The sequence below is a fragment of the Euprymna scolopes genome, chromosome 36 (assembly GCF_053919585.1).
Source record: "Euprymna scolopes isolate OS-2025 chromosome 36, ASM5391958v1, whole genome shotgun sequence".
NCBI classification, from domain to species: domain Eukaryota; kingdom Metazoa; phylum Mollusca; class Cephalopoda; order Sepiida; family Sepiolidae; genus Euprymna; species Euprymna scolopes.
Window position 1 is genome coordinate 55911412 of NC_136517.1, and position 19294 is coordinate 55930705.

At 36.8% G+C, this 19294-nt stretch overlaps 1 protein-coding gene across 1 annotated transcript in view; it reads left to right on the plus strand.

The window, feature by feature from the left end:
- Positions 1-1606: 1606 nt before the first annotated feature.
- LOC145260504 (U3 small nucleolar RNA-associated protein 25 homolog) overlaps positions 1607-19294 on the plus strand; it is a 62601-nt gene continuing 44913 nt past the window's right edge. The window contains exons 1-3 of the mRNA XM_080118620.1: positions 1607-1769; positions 13173-13212; positions 14942-15047. Of these exons, the coding sequence (XP_079974746.1) occupies positions 1672-1769; positions 13173-13212; positions 14942-15047 (244 nt within the window). The 5' untranslated portion in view covers positions 1607-1671. The remainder of the gene's footprint in view (positions 1770-13172; positions 13213-14941; positions 15048-19294) is intronic.

The window sequence follows — 19294 nt, forward strand, 5'->3', positions numbered from 1 at the left end:
AATTCCAACGTGCGAAGAGGAGTCGAGGGATGGAAAGGAAGAGAAGATAAATGTATTCACTGAACCCGGATATGTTTATAGCAGAAACAAATGGAACTTTTTTCTTCCTCGAATCAATGCCTCTCCCCTGTGCTATTTGGCCACATACTGACCAATCAGGAATACGGCGCATTGATCCTTCCTATCCCCTAAGGAATTCAGCTAGCATCCGGTTTGAGGAATAAGAATTCGTCCTTACTGACAGAGACACCAAACAGAATGGACCTCCCTTTTCTTCTCTCTCTCCACCTCGGTGATTTCTAACGGTATCGACGATTCCACTGGGAATAACTACCGCGATAGCACCAGGTAGCCGGAGTCCAGCTTTTGACAAGGAACATATCACATTCTCCTTAATAAACCTTTCTATGTTACATTTTATGAAATTGTTGCGTTTGTCATTTCAGAAGCTTGTATGGAATTTTTTATTTTATTAGGTTGTGCCCTAAAAGCATTCTAAACCCTAAATGTGCATACGTTTAGCTGGCATTAGCTTATTGTGTCCTTTGTTTAAGGGAAGGGAAGACGAAGAGAAATAGCAGGGGTGAAGAACAAAAAAAAAAAAAAAAGAAAAATGGCGGTGGTGATTTTGAAACCACGACAAACTATGAATTAAAAATAATTAAAACAATAATATTCCACAAGAATTTTAATTTAATTTGCCGCTTGATATATATCTGAGGGGGATAACTCCCTATGAGTAGAGATCTTGATCTTGGGCCCCCAAAATCAAGAGATTGGACCATTCCTCTAATGACCGAGTCCCTGTTGATTTTGCGATGGGAGTTTAGTTCTAGGAGGTCCACCCTCCCAGGCTTTGCCTTCTCTCTTTTAGAAGGGGGTTAGTTTATTGCTAATTGCCTGAGTCGCCCTCACAGGGGAATGCCCAGGCACTTTTTGCAGGTCAGAGTGCCTCTTCTCTAGGGTGCTGACTTCTCAATCTCACTTTCCGATCCTGGTGTTTAAGTTCTTATAGTGGAAGAGAATTAAACAAGCCCTATGATTTTTTTTTTTTTTTTTTTTTTTTTTTTTTAGTAAAATAAAAGTTACCAGTATTTTTCTATGATTTTATCATATGTTTAAATTTTCATTGTTTTATTCACATTCTCACTAAATGAACAAATCTCTTTCCAAAGATATCGGTAAAAAAAAAAGGATTTCGCATTTTTCATTTCCCAAGTGACATTAACAAGCATTCAAACTACGATTGTCAAGATTTCCAAAAGCAGACGATCTTGACTTTAATCGATAATTTTTAAGAATATCGATGCATTTCTTATTTCTTATTTTGTTTACTTATGTAGTGGTACTTAGGTCTGATTAGCACTTTTTTCCACCACAAATAAATAAATAATTTAAAAAATCAAGTATGTGAAATAAACTTTGATGATTTAATATCAATCAAGTCTTAGTTTTTCCGTTTCAGGTGTTAGTGCAGTAAGTATATAACGGGACTTTACTATGTGTAATGACGTAATTTATATTTCTATAACAAGACGACTGATTGGTTGTTTATCTTAGCTTAGCCAATCAGCGTGGTCGTTACTCCAGCGGAAGTAGACATTGCTTTTTTTTTTTTTTTTTTAATACTTTGAATGAAATTCTAAGTCTGTTCTTGTGTAAATAAAAACTATGAGAAAAAGAAAACATCCCGGTTTCCGCTCTCGGAAGGGTCCCAAAAGGAAAAAGTTTTGTACGGGACAGAAAAAGGATTTAACTTCCAATTCAAAGTAAGTAAAAAAAATAAATAAATAAACAAGTTTCAATATTTATAAACTTTATTTCTGATTAGCGTAAGGGAGTAAATACAACACGTGGTCTGGTCTGTTCGCCATGTGTCTAGCAAACATTTAGGCTGCCTTACTGGCAGAATCAAAATATAGTATCTGAAGGAGAGATACTTCTTGATAGAGACAATTTTGTGCCTCTTTTTGAGATCCTGAACATTCCCTCTGGATCTCAAAAATTTTCATGTAATGAAAACTGATCTTGTGTTATCACAATCACCCTCCTCTCCCTTCACATATGCGATAAATAGGTACCGGGTTTGTTTTAAAAAAATCGGGCATTTTTTTCTAGAGCTGACAGCATCATGTCGGCCATTTTGTTGTTTTATCTTGCACTACTTTTGTTTAAAACTTAATAAACGCTTTAAAATAAGGGTAAATTTTTACGACGTGCCCCACGCCCCAGCGTAAACATAACCTCTCCATGTTAAGAACGGCTTTCGGAATAAACACCCCCCCCAATCTCGAAAGCCAGTCTGAACATCGGGAGCTGGCGGTGTTTATTCCGAAAGCCGTTCTTAACATAAGGTGGTTGGAGGTGTCTATACTACACTGGGGCAGGTCGTGAAAAATTCCAAAATAAGTTTAAACGCCAAAAACTTATTCAGGTAGATAGAAGAGTGTCTTTGGTAATATTTATTTGTTTAAAAAGATTAAAGTCCATTTTATTCTTTTTAGTGCTTCTACACTTTATCGGCGAAACTGGAGACGCCATTTTATTTCGAGCACCTGTCGATTAGAATCAGAGGGAGAAATTAGTATTTTAAACTATGACCGAAGTTGGAAATAAATAACAAAAAAAAAAAATTAAACTAGATAAACTTCCGGAAAGAACTATGAAAAAAGTAAATAAAGAAAGCGAAAGGACATATATCCATAATTGTTTAATTGGAAATGTTTCAATTTAATTAATGAAAACGCGAAAGTGTTATTTTAGATTAGGTCCACACTCCACCTCCACCTCCACAATTTTCTTTTAAACGACGACTTTAAATAGGTTTTCGACTATGCTGAATACGGAAATCGCATTGAAATTTTGCAGAAATGTGTAGTTAGCGAGATATAAAAAGTTGGGTTATGGTTAACTTTCGCCACCCGTTGTTTACAAAGCCATTTGCCGGAAGTGACGTTTTATCTACGGATGATCATGTGGAAAATTTCTCCACTGAAAGGTAGAGGTTAACAAGGATTTTGCAACAATGGTTTGTTGCGACCTGTGACTAGGTAAAAATTGTAGAACCTTGTCGGTCTGGTAATAAGGGTAACGATTCAATTTCCTTCAACTCCAATCCCAAACTGAAATCACCACCAAAATTCAGTTCACTCCACCCCTCTTATAATCCAGTTAGCCAATCAAATAAGTTAAATGTAACATCTACCAATATAAAAAGAGGCATCACCCACACAAAAGGTTTTTGCTGCCACTCTTCCTGAGAGTCGCAGGTAAGTGCTTCAAGTCTTCTCAACACCCTCCCACTCAACAGAAAACAAAATCAATTGTTATTGATTTTGTAAAGCCTTCTCAATATACATATTCCTCATTCTTGATCCCCAGAGCAGTGGTGACAAACCCAATCCTTTTCATCTGGCGGAGCTGCACTGATCCCAACGCATCTAAAATGGAACCAGTTATCACATTGATCACAGCAGATCATGGCCGATCCGTCATCAGGTTTATTACATCCGGGACAAATCCAAACCTGCTCACTCTCCTGTACTAAAGTGGATTCCTCAAAACTGGTTTCTGACCAAGAAATTCCTTCTATGGACTCCCAGTCATCATAACTAGGTTCCGGACCATCCTCTTGTGGTTCATATTCCGCATGTAGTTCTAGCGGATATAGATGTTTAAGAGAATATGTTCTCACACTCCCATCACCCCGTCGTATCTGTGCCGACCGTACCATACCATCGTCTCCCGGAAACAATTCTTCTACTCTCCCCAATGCCCAGAAGGGTCGAGACTTGTTTGGAAGTTTTATCGTCACAATATCTCCAGGTCGTACCTTATTAGATATAGCTGGATAACGATCTTGTTTACGTTCTCGAAGAGAGAGTAAGTAATCCTCGTTCCATATCCGTTTAAACTCCTTGAGCAGCTCATCCCGGTTCTTCAAAGATTCCAACAATATCTGTCTGGAAGGCAGTTCCCCTTCATTAATTGGTTGAATCTCCATTCTAAGAAGAAGTCCAGGGTTTTGATCTGGGCGCAGGAAGTGATTGGGCGTAATTACCTCCAATCCAGAGTCATTCGAACTCACATAGGTTAACGGTCTATTGTTCACTGCCCGTTGGACATCTGAAATGGCTGTCCACAACTCAGATTGACTGTAAATAGACCTTCCAACAGTTTTATAGAGGCATTCCTTTAATGTTTTAATCATGCGTTCCCAAACTCCTCCATACCAAGCCGAATGAAGAGGGATCTTAACATGCTTTATATTATACTGCCCAAATTTTTCATCAAATTCGGAAGAAGTTAGGGCCTGATTTAGTAAACTAACTCCAGCAAGAAATGACTTTGCATTGTCACTATATATGTGAGAAGGCAAGCCCCACATGTTTGAAAACTTGATGAAAAGGCCAGTATAAATGTGTGTACTGTCATGTCCTCAACCAGTTCTAAATGCACCGCTCTGATTTCCAAGCACGTAAATATGAGAATGTAAACCTTAGATTGAAGATTTTGGTTTTGAACCCACAGGTGTCCTGTATAATCTATCCCTGTATGTAAGAATGGCCTTATCAGATTTACTCTATGTTTAGGCAGGTCTGTCATCTTAGGATACGGAAAATGTATCGAGTTGATTTTCTGACAAATAAAGCAGTCCTTCAATATTCCCTTCACAGCCTGTCTGCCTTGAGGTATCCAAAATCCTGACATCCTGATTCTACTAAGTGTAGCCGGCACACCCAAGTGTTTAGCCCTCTCATGCTGATCCTTCACAATTAGATTAGTCAAGGGATGATTCTTCCCGAGCAATACAGGGTTTAAAACCTCATATTGTAGAGTAAAATTTTTTTTGATCCTGCCTCTGGAGCGGACGACACCAGACTTGTCCAGAAATAGGTTTAACTGACTCACAAGGTTCGGAATGGGTTTATCATGAGGTGCACGTAAGAACTTCAATTCAAGGGGAAATGCCTGTTGTTGCATTGTCTTGAACAAGTAGTCAGCAGCAGCCTGTTTATAGTCCAGTTCCTTGCCTCTTGCTTTGGATATAAATTCGAAGACTCTGGAGACCACACGTAGAAGTTTGTTAAAACACGAAAATCTGTCAAAGGCGACGATAGGCTGAGACCAGCTCTCATTACAGGTGTAGAACAGGTTCGTACGAACTATTTGCTGGTTGTCTGCACTAAGACAATCCAAAGTACTATCAGGCCAACAGACAGTTCCACCAGACAACCAGTTTGGTCCAGCACTCCAAAAAGAGAAATTTTCCTTAAATTTAGCTGCTGTCAGTCCCCTAGTCATTAGGTCCGCAGGGTTCTGATTGGAAGGCACATATTTATACCTGATAGCAAGGTTGTAATTTGCAAGTATCACTTCTTCCATCTGTGTCACATCCTTGAGGCGATTCTTCGTGAAAATGTTTTTATGGCTCGTCTGCTTGGACATCAGCCAAGTGAGTACAATTTGGGCATCTACAGCCAAATACAAACTTCCAAATTTTGTTCCTTGATAGGCTCTCAAGATATTACTAAGACATTTAATTGCCAAAAAAACTGCTAATAGTTCCAGCGTTGGCAAGGTTTTAGCTTTTAATGGTGCCACCTTTGCTTTAGCAAAAATCAGAGAAGATATACCTCCCTGAACTGCATATACAGAAAACCCATATGCCTTTTTTGAGGCATCTGTGAATATGTACAAATCCGCAACAATATCGCTATCAAGTACCTGTCTTCTAAACGATAACGAATGAAGTACCGACAAATCACTAGCTAGTAATCTCCACCTTTCCTGCATTTCCTTTGGAATGGGATCATCCCAATCAATATTAGCCTTCCACATTTCTCCCACCAATATGCGACTTTGAATGGTGACTGGGAGACATAAAGACAATGGGTCAAATACACTGGATGCGGCTGATAGTATTTGACGTTTTGTTGCTAAGTTGGGGTCACAAGTTCGCTGGACTAGGCTGATGGAGTCCGACTCTGGATCATATCTGTAACCCAGAACCTTTTCCCATGGACAACTGTGAGTTGTCAAAGTCTCATCCTTCCTCATCAATTCCTGTAGCTTTGGGCAATTGGTGTTACATGATCGAAGATCAAATCCTCCTTTCTTCAATCTTTCCTTTATTTCATGATATAGTTTTCTCAACACACCTTCCGAATTATTCGTACTGACCAGATTGTCAACATAAAAATTTGAATTCAACAGTTTGGTGCAATCATCAACTGGAAATCTAGACACATGATACTTCAATATGCAGTTCAATATAAAAGGGCTTGCGTTAAAGCTGAAGATGATGGTCGTATAACGGTAACATACCAGACGATCATCCCGTTTTAGAAAGAAGCAAAACTTATTTCTATCCGACTCCTTTGATAATCTAATCATCAGAAATGCCTTCGTGATGTCGCCCAATAATGTATATCTATTAGTCCGAAAGAGTAGAGTTAGATTTAACATGTTTCCGGTTAAATTTACCCCTGGGTATGCAGCCTCGTTTAAGGATACTCCTCCCTTGACCTTCAATGAACAGTTGAAGACTGGTCGCATTTTAGTAGTTGCTATGCTCTCGGATTTAAAGACTGGTCGATGAGGGATCCAAACATGTTTATGGAACTGTTTAGGTGAACAATGAAAGGGTTCTATTATGCCCTCTGCCTCTTGTTCGGCAAAAACCTCTAAATATTCCTCATAGAGGCCCTTCATTTCCAGAGTGTGTACCACCCTATCTAACACCTTGAGGGCTACTTGGTGATTAGAGCGCACCTGAGCTAATTTATCAGTGTGCCACGGTAACTGCACCCAGTACCGTCCCTCCTTAAACTCTATATTTCTCATAAACTCCTCTACCTTCTGGGCATCATAGTCGGACAAGGTATCATTCTCTGATAGCCCCAAAGACTCCACACTGTAAATCCACTCCAGACCTCTTTCTACAGTACTGTCCTCAAAAGTTTCTTTATAGGGGTCCGAATAAGAAGAACACACGTCAAGAACACTATTAACAATGGAGGTCGGACACTTAACAGTTCCCATGACTTCTCCATAAACTGGAACCTTGCGTTGGATCGTTTTAATTTGGTGAGGAAACATGAAATTCCTGGGATCCCCAAAAGGTATCACTCCTCATGGGGAAAGCCAAGCTTTCCCATTCATACATTTTATCATTTGTAGGGGTTCCATAAATTGTAACAGGTCTACCCCTATTAACCCTTCCAAAGTTATATTGGCATTTCTTCCTAAATCTGTATCCAGGGTGTAATCCAATTTCATAAGGTTCTCGACCACAATCGGCAAATGCTCCACTGTATGAATGATGTCTAATTCCTTGTCAATAAGGATAGGTAGCTGCCGCTTTACCCCTGGCGTCAACTCCACTGTTGTGGTAAGTCGCTGAAAATTGCAGGTTTTCCTTCCTAGAAACGTCACAATCTCAAAGTTTACCTCTGAGACAGATCTTGGGTCACAAGCCAGATCCTGCAAAATTCTTCCACTAAAGTACGAATTTTGACTGCCCGTGTCTATCAAACATCGCAGCTTCACAGCTTTGTCCCCTCTTTGTAGTACGATGGTAGTAATCGGCAAAATACACTGCTGCTCACCCAAACTGGTATTGATACATTCATTTGTTGATGTATATGGCATAGGGCACATGATTGCAGTATGGTCCTGGGCTGAACATCGCTCACAATTGCCCTTAGGGCTTCTTTTACAGGGACACGAATCACTGAAATGATTGTTACTTGTGCACCTATAACATAGTCCGAGTTCTCGACAACGACGCCATCTTTGAGGAAATGTATGGTATTCTTCACAAACTTGAGTGGAATGACCATCCCTCAAACAAAGGTTGCAGGTTTTATGCCTCTCCTGGATATGGAAGTTCTCCAATGTTGGTGTTGTTGTCTCTGGTTTTCTGTCTGGATGAATGTATCTACGAGAGCTACCATAATCCAAATCTCTCTGGTTTGCTTCAGGGAGTGCAGCCTTCCAGGATTTTAAGATCCTGATGCCCGTATCTAAAATAGAAGTTAAAGATGGATGCGGTGCCCCTACAGACCTCACTAATTCTTCCTTAAGACGGTTGGGCAGTCTTTGGAACAGTATATGAGCCGCTAATGCCCTTCCGCCTGAATTTCTTTCCATAAATCCATATCCCAACATAGAGTCCAATTCCGACAACTCGTATTTAACCTGAGACAAATAGTTTTTAAGGTATTCAATATCATACCTGCCTCGGGTGGACAGTTTGAATAGGCTAGAGAATATCTCCTCTCTAATGCCCTCTTCATCCCAATAATTATCCTTAAGAATTTTTATTGCGGCATCATAATTATTGGATGTCTCCTCTAGATGATGTATTAGCCGAAACGGACGTCCCGTAACACAAGTCTTGAGGTAGGTTAATTTTTCTCTCCTTGATTTTAATCCCGAAGTGCAATAGTCAAATCTAGTGAGAAAATCTCTCAATGCAAATTTGTTCTCAAAGTCCAGGCCATCAAAACTAGGGCATTTGACCTTAGGCCTAAACATAGAGGTGTCAACTTGAGATGGCTGCATTACATTTGGGAGCATGAAGGGAGGAGAATCATCCTTGTGAACCTCTGCAATTAAGTTTTGTAAATCTCTTTTCACCTCCTCTTTGAATTTGATAAGGTCATAAGCATGCGGTGCCACCCTATCTCTAGGAAGGAATTTAACCAAGTTTTCCTGAACTTGGTCTACTTTAGAAAGCCACTCGTTTATGTTGTCTGTGGTGTTCTTCAAGGCACATGCATCCACTGCGACTCTTTTCTTTAATTTTTCTAATGTGTATCCGATAATGTTTTTATATCTTTCCTCCGTATCCAAAAGGGCCTCAAGAAGGTGATCCGGTTTTTCTTGCATTCCTAAGGAATCCTCAAGGGAAGACATTTGTTCCGCGGCCATAATAATAAAAAAATAACAGAAGAAAAAAAGGGGGAAAAAAAAATGCACAAGGTCTGCAGATCAATGTTGCAAAGTGTGGAAAATTTCTCCACTGAAAGGTAGAGGTTAACAAAGATTTTGCAACAATGGTTTGTTGCGACCTGTGACTAGGTAAAAATTGTAGAACCTTGTCGGTCTGGTAATAAGGGTAACGATTCAATTTCCTTCAACTCCAATCCCAAACTGAAATCACCACCAAAATTCAGTTCACTCCACCCCTCTTATAATCCAGTTAGCCAATCAAATAAGTTAAATGTAACATCTACCAATATAAAAAGAGGCATCGCCCACACAAAAGGTTTTTGCTGCCACTCTTCCTGAGAGTCGCAGGTAAGTGCTTCAAGTCTTCTCAACACCGTATAGAATGAACCTTTTTTTTTTATATAAGTTTTATTCAAACAGGCTTTATGGACTTTTTTTTTGTATTTATTAACTGTTTTATTCTTTTTATCAAAAAAAAAATAGAATTTTTATATTGACATATTATGGACTGTTTTTCAAACATCGAAATTTTAAAATTAGTTTTATTTAAAAAAAAAAAAAAAGACGGTGTTTTTTTTTTTTTTAATTAAATTCTAAACTTTATTTGAATTTTTCAACAAACTTTTACAGAGATAAAAAATAGACTTTATAGATATTAACGAAAAGTCTTTGTTTATTTTAACTCTTTAACAAATTTTTACAGACATAAAAAATAGACTTTATAGATATTTTATAATTTATTTTAAATATATTTAATGAAAAGTTTTTGTTTATTTTAACTCTTAAACAAATTTTTTATAGATTCTATAAAATTATTATTTCTAACTAGCAGGGGTACCCGACGTTGCCCGTGTGTGGAGAGGTGGTGTAGTAAGGAGCCAGTACAACCAGAAAAAGAAAAAAATAAATCTCTGGGTGGAGAGAGGTGTAAAAAAAAAAAAAAAAAGTTTAAGCAAACGGTAAAATAATTCAGTTTTTGTTTTAAAAGGATAAAAAATGCCATTACATAAGCCTCAAAATGAGGGAAAAATTAAAAAAAAAAAAAAAAAGGATTAGGCAGGCAGGAAGGCTCAAACCTGTAACACAAAGGAGGAAAAGAAGGTGAAAAAAAAAAAAGCAAACCACTTAATCCCGCGATATACGACTTCGCTGCCGTTCAAATTAAGGCTAGTCATTGCAAGCATGTATGATGACTTTGCAAAAATGTCGATGAAAAAGTGACCCCCACCTTGTACAAAACTGCCCAGTTGAGGGTGAAGGAATGAATTTTTTTTGAGAATTTTTTTATATTTGTCATCCGAAGATCGAGCTTGAAAACGATACCAATCTTATGAGGATCCGTCGTGTGTATGGAAAGTTTTAGCAAGACATACAAACACACACACACACACACACACACATTTTGCCTTTTATATATTAGACTAGCGAGGGTGCTCGGCATTGCCCAGGTGTTTGACAGTGTGTGTTGAGCAAAGAAAAAAAGAAGTGATAGTAGGCAAGCAGGCTGGAACCTGTACTGCAAGGAGGAAAAGAACATGAAAAAAAGATGTGACATCTTTGCTGTTGCATCCATCACCAAACTAGAAGTGGTGAAGGTTTAAATTTAGGCTAGTCAATCGAAAATATCGGCGAAAAAAGAAACTCCTCCTTGTAGAAAAGTGTCCAGTTGAGGGTGAAGGAATTAATGTTTTTAGCCAATTTGTCGATATTTGTCGTCCAAAGGTTTGAGCTTGAAAACAATACTAATCTTGGGAAAATCCGTCGCCTCTGTCAAAAGTTTTAGGCAGGCATGCAAATATGCATACATACGTTTAAACAGACAGGTGAGATTTATATTATAGATTAGCGGGTGTGCTCGGTGTTGCCCGGGTGTTTGGAGGTATAAAGAAAAAGACAAAAAGTTTTGGTAGGCTCGACTCCGAAATCTTGAGGCGAAGGCGTGATAACTTACCGCAACGCTAACTGGGCAGAGAAGTGAGAATGGTTGAAATTAAACGGTTAAAAATGAACATCTGGTTTTCTAGGTCAAACATTACGTCATAGAGAAATGAAATCATGCTGAGCCAAAAGCTGATCAAAGCTTATTGTTTTCTGGACGTCTCTGCATGAAAGGCCAAGAAACTCGCTTTACTTTCGATTTAGTTTCGCTTTTTAAGGAAAAACAAACAAACAGGCAGGATCACAGGATAGCGTGAATTTTATAAAATAAAAGTCACTCAAATGAAAGATAATCATGACTTCCTTTGCAAATCATAGATATTATAATCTATGGGGTATATAAAAAGTTCTAAGAAACAGTGACCTCCCCCCTACCCGAGCTTTTCCCACCCCTCGAAAAAAGCCTTTGCCGGACTTACAAAAAAGCGCACAAACACACACACATTTTCGCTTTTATATAATAGATGACTTGAATTAAAGTTTAAAATGCAAAAGTTAACTGTCATGCTTGAGTTGTGCTCTGAACAGAAACATTCATTTTGAACATGCCCCTGTCATATCAAAGAACATACTGTTGACTTTATATGTCTGGCCTTATTGCTTGTGTGGTGATAATGGCTTGAATTTAAGTTTAAAATGAAAACATCAAGTATCATTGTGCAGTTGTGCTTTAAACAGAAACATTTCAAACGCAACCCTTTAATATCAAATAATCTACTGTTGACTTTATATGTCGGGTTTGTTGTAATGTTACACTATGTAAGGTGTTAACTTAGATCAAAATCACCTGTTCCTTCTTTCATCAGATTATTTAAATCATCAATACTTATCAAAGGCATTCAGATACAAAGCCTATCTAAGGAAACTGCCAGGTACATAAAGTACCTACGTGTGAAATTTCATAAAAATCGGCTCAACCATTTTTATGTTCATAGGGAACAAACTCTCACACACACACAAATAGTTCCTTTTATATAATAATAGAAATAAAGATATATTATGCACAGGCATAAATTTCATGTTTACTAACAATCATCAGTGTGGCTATATATAACTGTTCTGTCATTCAAATTATCTAAACTTTGGACCTGAGTAATTCCAATCCAACAACCTTAATCATTCAGACAACGTGCAACTATATTTAAAATGTAGGAGAAATAAACTCTATATTTATTGACTAACAGAGTATCCTGGGCCCATCTCTTCCTGATTTGCATCAATGATCTCCAAAAACACATACTTAAATCATTCATTGACATCTATGCTGATGACACGACCATCTATGGCAACACATCAAAGACCGTAAATGACAAAGTTTTCTCTAATTCTCTCTCCTCTGATGCGCGTGGTACAATGGGGGAGGAGGTGGCTAGTCATTTTTAATGCATCCAAAACCAAGTTTCTATCTTTCTATCATCAGTGCTCTGATCCCCATCTGGCATCAATTGAAATGGATGGCTCTTGTCTTGGAGAGGCTCCATGTTTTGACAAGCTTCTGGGTTTGACCTTTACTCCTAATCTGAAATGGAACACGTACATCAAATCTGTTGCCAGGATCGCTGGGAAAATGGTGGGATCCTTCTATCGCTCCAGAAGATATCTCACTATTGATGCAATTCTCTATCTGTATAAAAGACAAGTACGTCCAAGGATGGAGTACTGCTGCCACATCTGGGCAGGAGCTGCCTATCCTGTCTTGACAGAGTACTAAATAGACTTCGTGGTTTGGTGAGGGATGCTCTTTTCTCTTCCCTGCAGCCTCTCTCCCACAGAAGAGACGTTGCGAGCCTGATTTTGTTTTATCGCTATTTTCATGGCAAATGCTCGTCTGAGCTCCAATCTCTGGTCCCCCCTCGCCAATCTTTCACGAGAAACACCCGTCTGGCTGAAACTACTGTCAATAATTTTCCCCACTCTTTATCTGTGCCTAAATCCAAATGTAGATTCCATGAGCAGAGCTTCTTTCTCAGAAGTGCATGATTGTAGAACTCTCTTCCGTTCGCCTCTTTCCCACCTGACTACAACTTGGATGTCTTCAAATCCAACATAAACAAATTTCTGACAAACTGCCCCCTTAAGTAAGACACTCTATCAAATCTCTAATACTAATGATTATAATAATATATTATATAATACTATCTCATTGATTACTGCACACACAATAACCCTTATCCCTGAGTGGCCTTCGGGCCTTGATAAGTGGTGACCCCCCTGTAAAAAAAAAAAAACAGTGCTTCAAGCAAACATTAATCTTTTTTTATTTATTTATTTTTTAGAAATACATATGAACTCAACAACAAAGAAAAAGAAGAAAAGGTTAGTAAAAACATTTTGTTTTCTGGTTGTTGAAATTCTCTGAAAAAAAAAAGTTTTCATGGCATGTATTTGATAGCGTTGTAACTTTATGTAGCCCGCAAAATGAATTGCATTTCTCAAGGAACTACTGCACAAAAACAAAATGATATAACATGACAAACAGCACCCTACCTGAGAATTCTTCCTTCAATCACCTTGGCCTACATTTGCAAGCAATATGAACTGGAACAAATACATAGAGGACATTGCAAAGGCTGCTGCAAAGAAGGTGGGTTCCCTCTATCAAGCTAGAAGGCTACTCACACCTGAGAGTATCCTGTACCTTTACAAGGCCACCATTCACTCATGCATGATTATTGTTGCAACATCTGAGATGATGCATCTACCACTAGTCACTCCCTCTTAGATAAAGTCCAAAAAAGATTTGTCAATCTAATCGGTCCCACTTTATCAACTAAGCTCCAGCCCCTGTCCCATCACCGCAGTGTTGTATCACTGTGCCTGTTTTACAAATATTTTAATGGAATGTGTTCTGATGAACTTGTTTCACTTGTACCCCCTCAACGTACATATCCCCGACAAACCCGCTTTAGCAATAAGATCTCACCCCTTCACTGTTGTTGTCCCTAAATGCCAGAAAGCTTTCTATTCTAATAGTTTCTTCCCTCGAACAGCTAGACTTTGGAATTTCCTTCCTGCTGCCCGCTCCCTGGCTATACTTATAATTCAGAAGTTTAAATGTAACATAAACAAATATCTTGTTAATCTTTCCTAGACATGGGCCCCAAATAGTAGCCCCTTATGTCCAAGTAGTGATATGCTTTGTAAGGGGTGAACATGAGTAAAAAAAAAAAACGTCTTTATGATTTTTTTTTTTTTTTTTTTTTTTGTTGATCATATGGTAAATATCACAGAATATATTTTTTTGAATAACTGGTTTAATGAACACTTAATACTTTTCTGTCAATTTTTTTGATAATGCATATTTTGTGTTTACAATACTTCGTCAGGAAGTTTTCATTCACACCAAAAGAATTCTAAACTCAAACGCAAATAAATGTAATATCAGGGTAGTTTTTTACCCCCCCGTGTTAGAAGCATTGACTGAATTGAAGCCAAATTACAACGCAAACATCTGGATTTACAAATTTACATATATATATATATTTCGGAGTTACCTCCTTCGTCAGCATTTAAAATTTGTCTTCTTTTTTTCCTGATGATGATGATGTTAAATTGAGAAAAAGTGAATAAAGCGTCAGTGTGGTGTTACCTGCAGTGTTGATTTTGAAATGCGGATGTTTAACTTTTTCTTCAATTCATGGTGAGGAAAAAAAATTTTAAATAGTAATGAAGGAGTATAATTTCGAAATATATATTTTTATAAATTTTAAACAGGTAATACTTGTTTATTTTTGCATTGTAATTTAGCTTCAAACATATTTCATACATATTTCATTTTAAAATTCAAATAAATGTAAATAATAACCAAGCAATGTCTATTATCTATAATATAAATATGTAAACCAAACGAAAATATAATTGCTGCATCAATAGCCACGGACGGAATTTGTATGAAACTTTGAATGGAAGCCTTTATTTAATTCACAAGGGATAGCATGCTCTCGTTCTGCTTAGTAACTTCCAATTTTCTTCAGGTATATCTTTTTCATATACTTATATATATTTAAGTATATACGTTTTTCCATTTTTTTTTTCTTACTTTCAGGCTGCACTCTCATATTCTTCTTCATCAGACGAGGAAGAAGAAAACCCACTGAAGCAGTTGGTTACTGCTCTTCGCAAGGACTCCAAACAGAATCCAGATGATGAATGTAAGAATCCATTTATATTTTCTGTTTTTCTACCTAATAAAGTAAAGTAAGTCTGATTTTGTTCATCTTACAAAATCGTTGTTTGATTTTGGTTTATCAGATTCGTTGTTTGATTTTGGTTCATCAGATTGGTAAGAGTGTAACCTGAGTGTTTACCAGAGAGTGTTAATTAGTTTTTGCATGTCGTGGGAACATCTCTGAAATGACTGTTACATCCTGGACACACAACCAACTCACTGAGTATTAAACACGATAAAATGATAGGTACACTCCCTTTAGATCAAGAGGTTTATATGAGGTCGGTTATATTTGCTTGACAGGTCTTCTTTTCATGTTCTCAGCATCATTAGTGGCAGGATTTTCATCATCATTAATTCTCAGGGGAGAATTAATTATTTTATTTGTTGCTGGAATTGTATGTTGTATTAAATAAGCAAACAAATTTATATATATATATATATATATATATATATATATATATATATATATATTTGTAGTCATCGACATACAGTCCTGTTTCGTTGTATCACAACTTATCAGTGCCGCTAGACTAGCATCTCTCCCAAGCCAAGGATTGAACCTAGGACCGTCGTGTTGACAGTCGGCGGTTCTCCCACTCGACCATGGAATTGACGCCCGTAAATAACTCATAGGAATGTCTATTTGAATAGACACCCGCCACCACTTTTATAGTGCTCAAATCGTCTGTTCGTAAACAAACAAACAAACAATGAGCTTTGCATTTTCAGCCAATTAAGTAGCGGGTGACATTATTTACGACAGTGCTCTACCCAAAGAGGGGGGCTTAGAAATTAAAAACTCCAAACATTAAGCTGGCACAACTCGTCCATTGCCAATCAAGATTGGGTCCTAACTGTTTACAACTGCCTTGAGCAGCATCCAAATTCCAATTGATTTATAAATCTTCCCCTATGGCAAAAAAAACTAGAGAGATAAAGAGGGAAATGAATACTTATATTCATATTAAATTTCAACAGATTGTTCTGAATTTTAATTTTTAAAAGCCGATGTCCTCTCCTCTTTGAGTTTTGTATTATTAATGTTTGTGCCATGGCCTGACCTGTATTGAATTTGCATAATTTTGAATATAAACTAACCTTTTTTTTTCTTTTTTTTTCTTTTTTTTTAATAAGGGGTATCACCACTTATCAAGGCCCGAGGGCCACTCTAGGGTAAGAGTTAATAAGTGTGAGGTAAATTGTAAGACAACATAATATCTTCAGTTGAATCATAGGTTTTTCTTTCTGTGTGACCTCCTTGGCAATTTGCACATGCATCTTTATTATCTTTTGGGTTATCTGTAAAGATACTGGAGTAGTTAGATTAATGATCCACGATGTCCTGAAGTTTGTTTTGGTTTATGAAGAGGTGAGTACTTTCTTTGGGAGCACATTCAAGTCTAGGATTACCTCAGTTAAGTATATGATCTTGGTAAGTGGTAAGACAAATATGAAGAATAAATTTGGGTGAAAATGCTTCCATATAGAGCAACAATAATAATTATTTATTATATATTTACAACTTTAAAAGGTACTTGTACAGTTTAATCAAGACATTAAAAAATGAAAATATTGAAAAAAAAATTCAAATTTTACGTATCTGTTATGGAATGAAGTTCTCCGATAAAAAATTTCACTTAATTTCATCAAGTAGTGTTTTTTTTTTTTTTTTTTTTTTTTTTTTTTTTTTTTTTTTTTACAGCAAAAAAACAATTTGTTATGATACCAAGCAAAAGGTTTGATGTTTAGGAAGAAAAGCTAGTATTAAAGATGGGGAGGGAGTGTTGGCACTTTAACTGGAGTTATCTCCCCGTGGCGTGTTCACAAAATTCCAACATCAACGCGCTCTCATAAAAACGTGTTTTTCCGCTGTAAAAAAAAACTACTCAATTAAATTAAGTGAATTTTTTTGCAGAGATCTTCAGTCCAAAACGGATATGTACAATATAACCTTTTTTCATTATTTTCATTTTTTAACGTCTTGATTAAACTGTACAAGTGCCCTTTAAAAGAATTACTTGGTAATTACTTATATTGTAGTCACTGAGCAAAACATCCATTAAGTGTTTTGTTTTCTCAATATTGGCTGGTTGAATGCCAAGGCAATAATACTATTCCAAATCTCTTTGAGGCAAGAGAGACAACTTTTGACTACAAAGTTATTTCTTTATAAATTATTCAACTTTTCTTTTTAATCTTTAATTATTATGTTTTAGTATGTAGTCAGCTGACACCTCCCTTTTGACCTTCAGTTGAGTCCTAGGTTTTTCTTTTGTATGATTGGCATGTTTTGTTGAGTCAAATCAAATGTATGCAATGGTATCTCCAGTGGAAAAAGTATCATTTTTGCATGTTGGTTTCTGTGAGGTATAAATGTCATAACTGATTTTAACCCAAACAGAAGACTGCAAACTGACGTCATATTTCAGCTTTTTATTTTTTTACACAAGATGTGACCCTGAGTCCACTTCTATGATAGTCTTTTGCTAAGACTTTTTCTCTTTGCTTGAGAGTGGAATACTATGACTGTTGAACTGCTGTTCCATTTGTATATTTCTCTTGTGAGAAATTTGTGCAGTTAGATGAATGGCATCTCTCGGTAAACTGGTTTTCCTGTTCAATAGAGTCAATGAATTACTGTTAAGGTTTAGTGTAACCTTATAACTTCTTAGGAATATCTCTAGAATTTCTGGAGTAGTTCCTTCCCCTTTGAGTTTTAAGAGTGCTCTCTAAAATGTATCCACAAAATGCTCAACCTGTCCATTTGATTGAGGATGAAAAGGAAGGGGGGGTTCATATATGGTTGATATTAAGTTTGCCTGCAAAAATCTGAAAATTTCCACCGAAGTGTGAGTAGTGCCATTGTCAGACACTCTGTTCTCTGGGACTTCAAATTAGTGGAAAATGTGTTGTAATTTTAAAATATTTTCCATCAGTTAGTCCTGCACGTCGATGTGAAGGCATGACCAGGGCAATCCGAAATACACCAAGAAAAAAATATTTATTTTCTTCAAGCTTTTACTGTTTACTGTACAATTTTCTAATTGTTTGGCCTGTAGACATGGCTACATGCTTAATGCTAATGTGCCGATGTCCAAAATGAAATTGTTTCAATTTACAATTTCCAAATTTTAATTGAACACTGTGTTGAGTAATGGGTTGGAAACTGTAATCTCATGGATCATTTATAAAATAATTGGTAGTGCTATTGGCAGTTGATATGAGCATTGAAATAATTTCTGATTCTGCAAATAGTGATGAAATAACAGAATCCTTTTTGACTTTGGTTTGTTTATCGATGAGTTTGTATAAAGCATCAGCATGTTTGATTGTATCCTTTGAACAATATTTGATGAAGAAATCATAATCCGACATCATAGTGGTCCATCTTTGCAGCTGGATAGACTGGGATACCTTTCTTGGATTCGAAGATGCTAACGAGAGGTTTATGATCTGTGATCAAGCTAAAGTGACGTCCATATAACATCTTGTGAAATCTTTTTGTGGCAAAAATTATTGCCAAAACTTCTTTCCCTTTCTGATTATAGTTCCGCATGATCAGTGTTGTGACATAGATGCATGAGCTATTATTGCTTTTTGGCAGCAATCAGGAAAACATATATATATATATATATATATAATTATTATTTTCATGTATCCACATAAAAATGAAAAAATGTACCTATCAATCTGACTATCAGCAAGGCCACCCAATGTTGTCCCAGCAATACAATTGTTTTAATATATAATTTTCAAATTTTAATATTTTCCAAAAAGATTGCATCCATTAATCTCAGCCAAAGATGATTGATGCTGAAAAACAGGTTGAAGGTTTTAACTTTTACATGCCACTGGTCATTTTATACAATGGAAGTGCAACACTGATTCAAAATTCGTAGCCTCGCAGATCATTCATGAAATAAAAATAATTGGTAGTGCTATGGCAGTTGATATGAGCATTGAAATAATTTCTGATTCTGCAAATAGTGATGAAATAACAGAATCCTTTTTGACTTTGGTTTGTTTATCGATGAGTTTGTATAAAGCATCAGCATGTTTGATTGTATCCTTTGAACAATATTTGATGAAGAAATCATAATCCGACATCATAGTGGTCCATCTTTGCAGCTGGATAGACTGGGATACCTTTCTTGGATTCGAAGATGCTAACGAGAGGTTTATGATTTGTGATCAAGCTAAAGTGATATTTATATAACATCTTGCCGA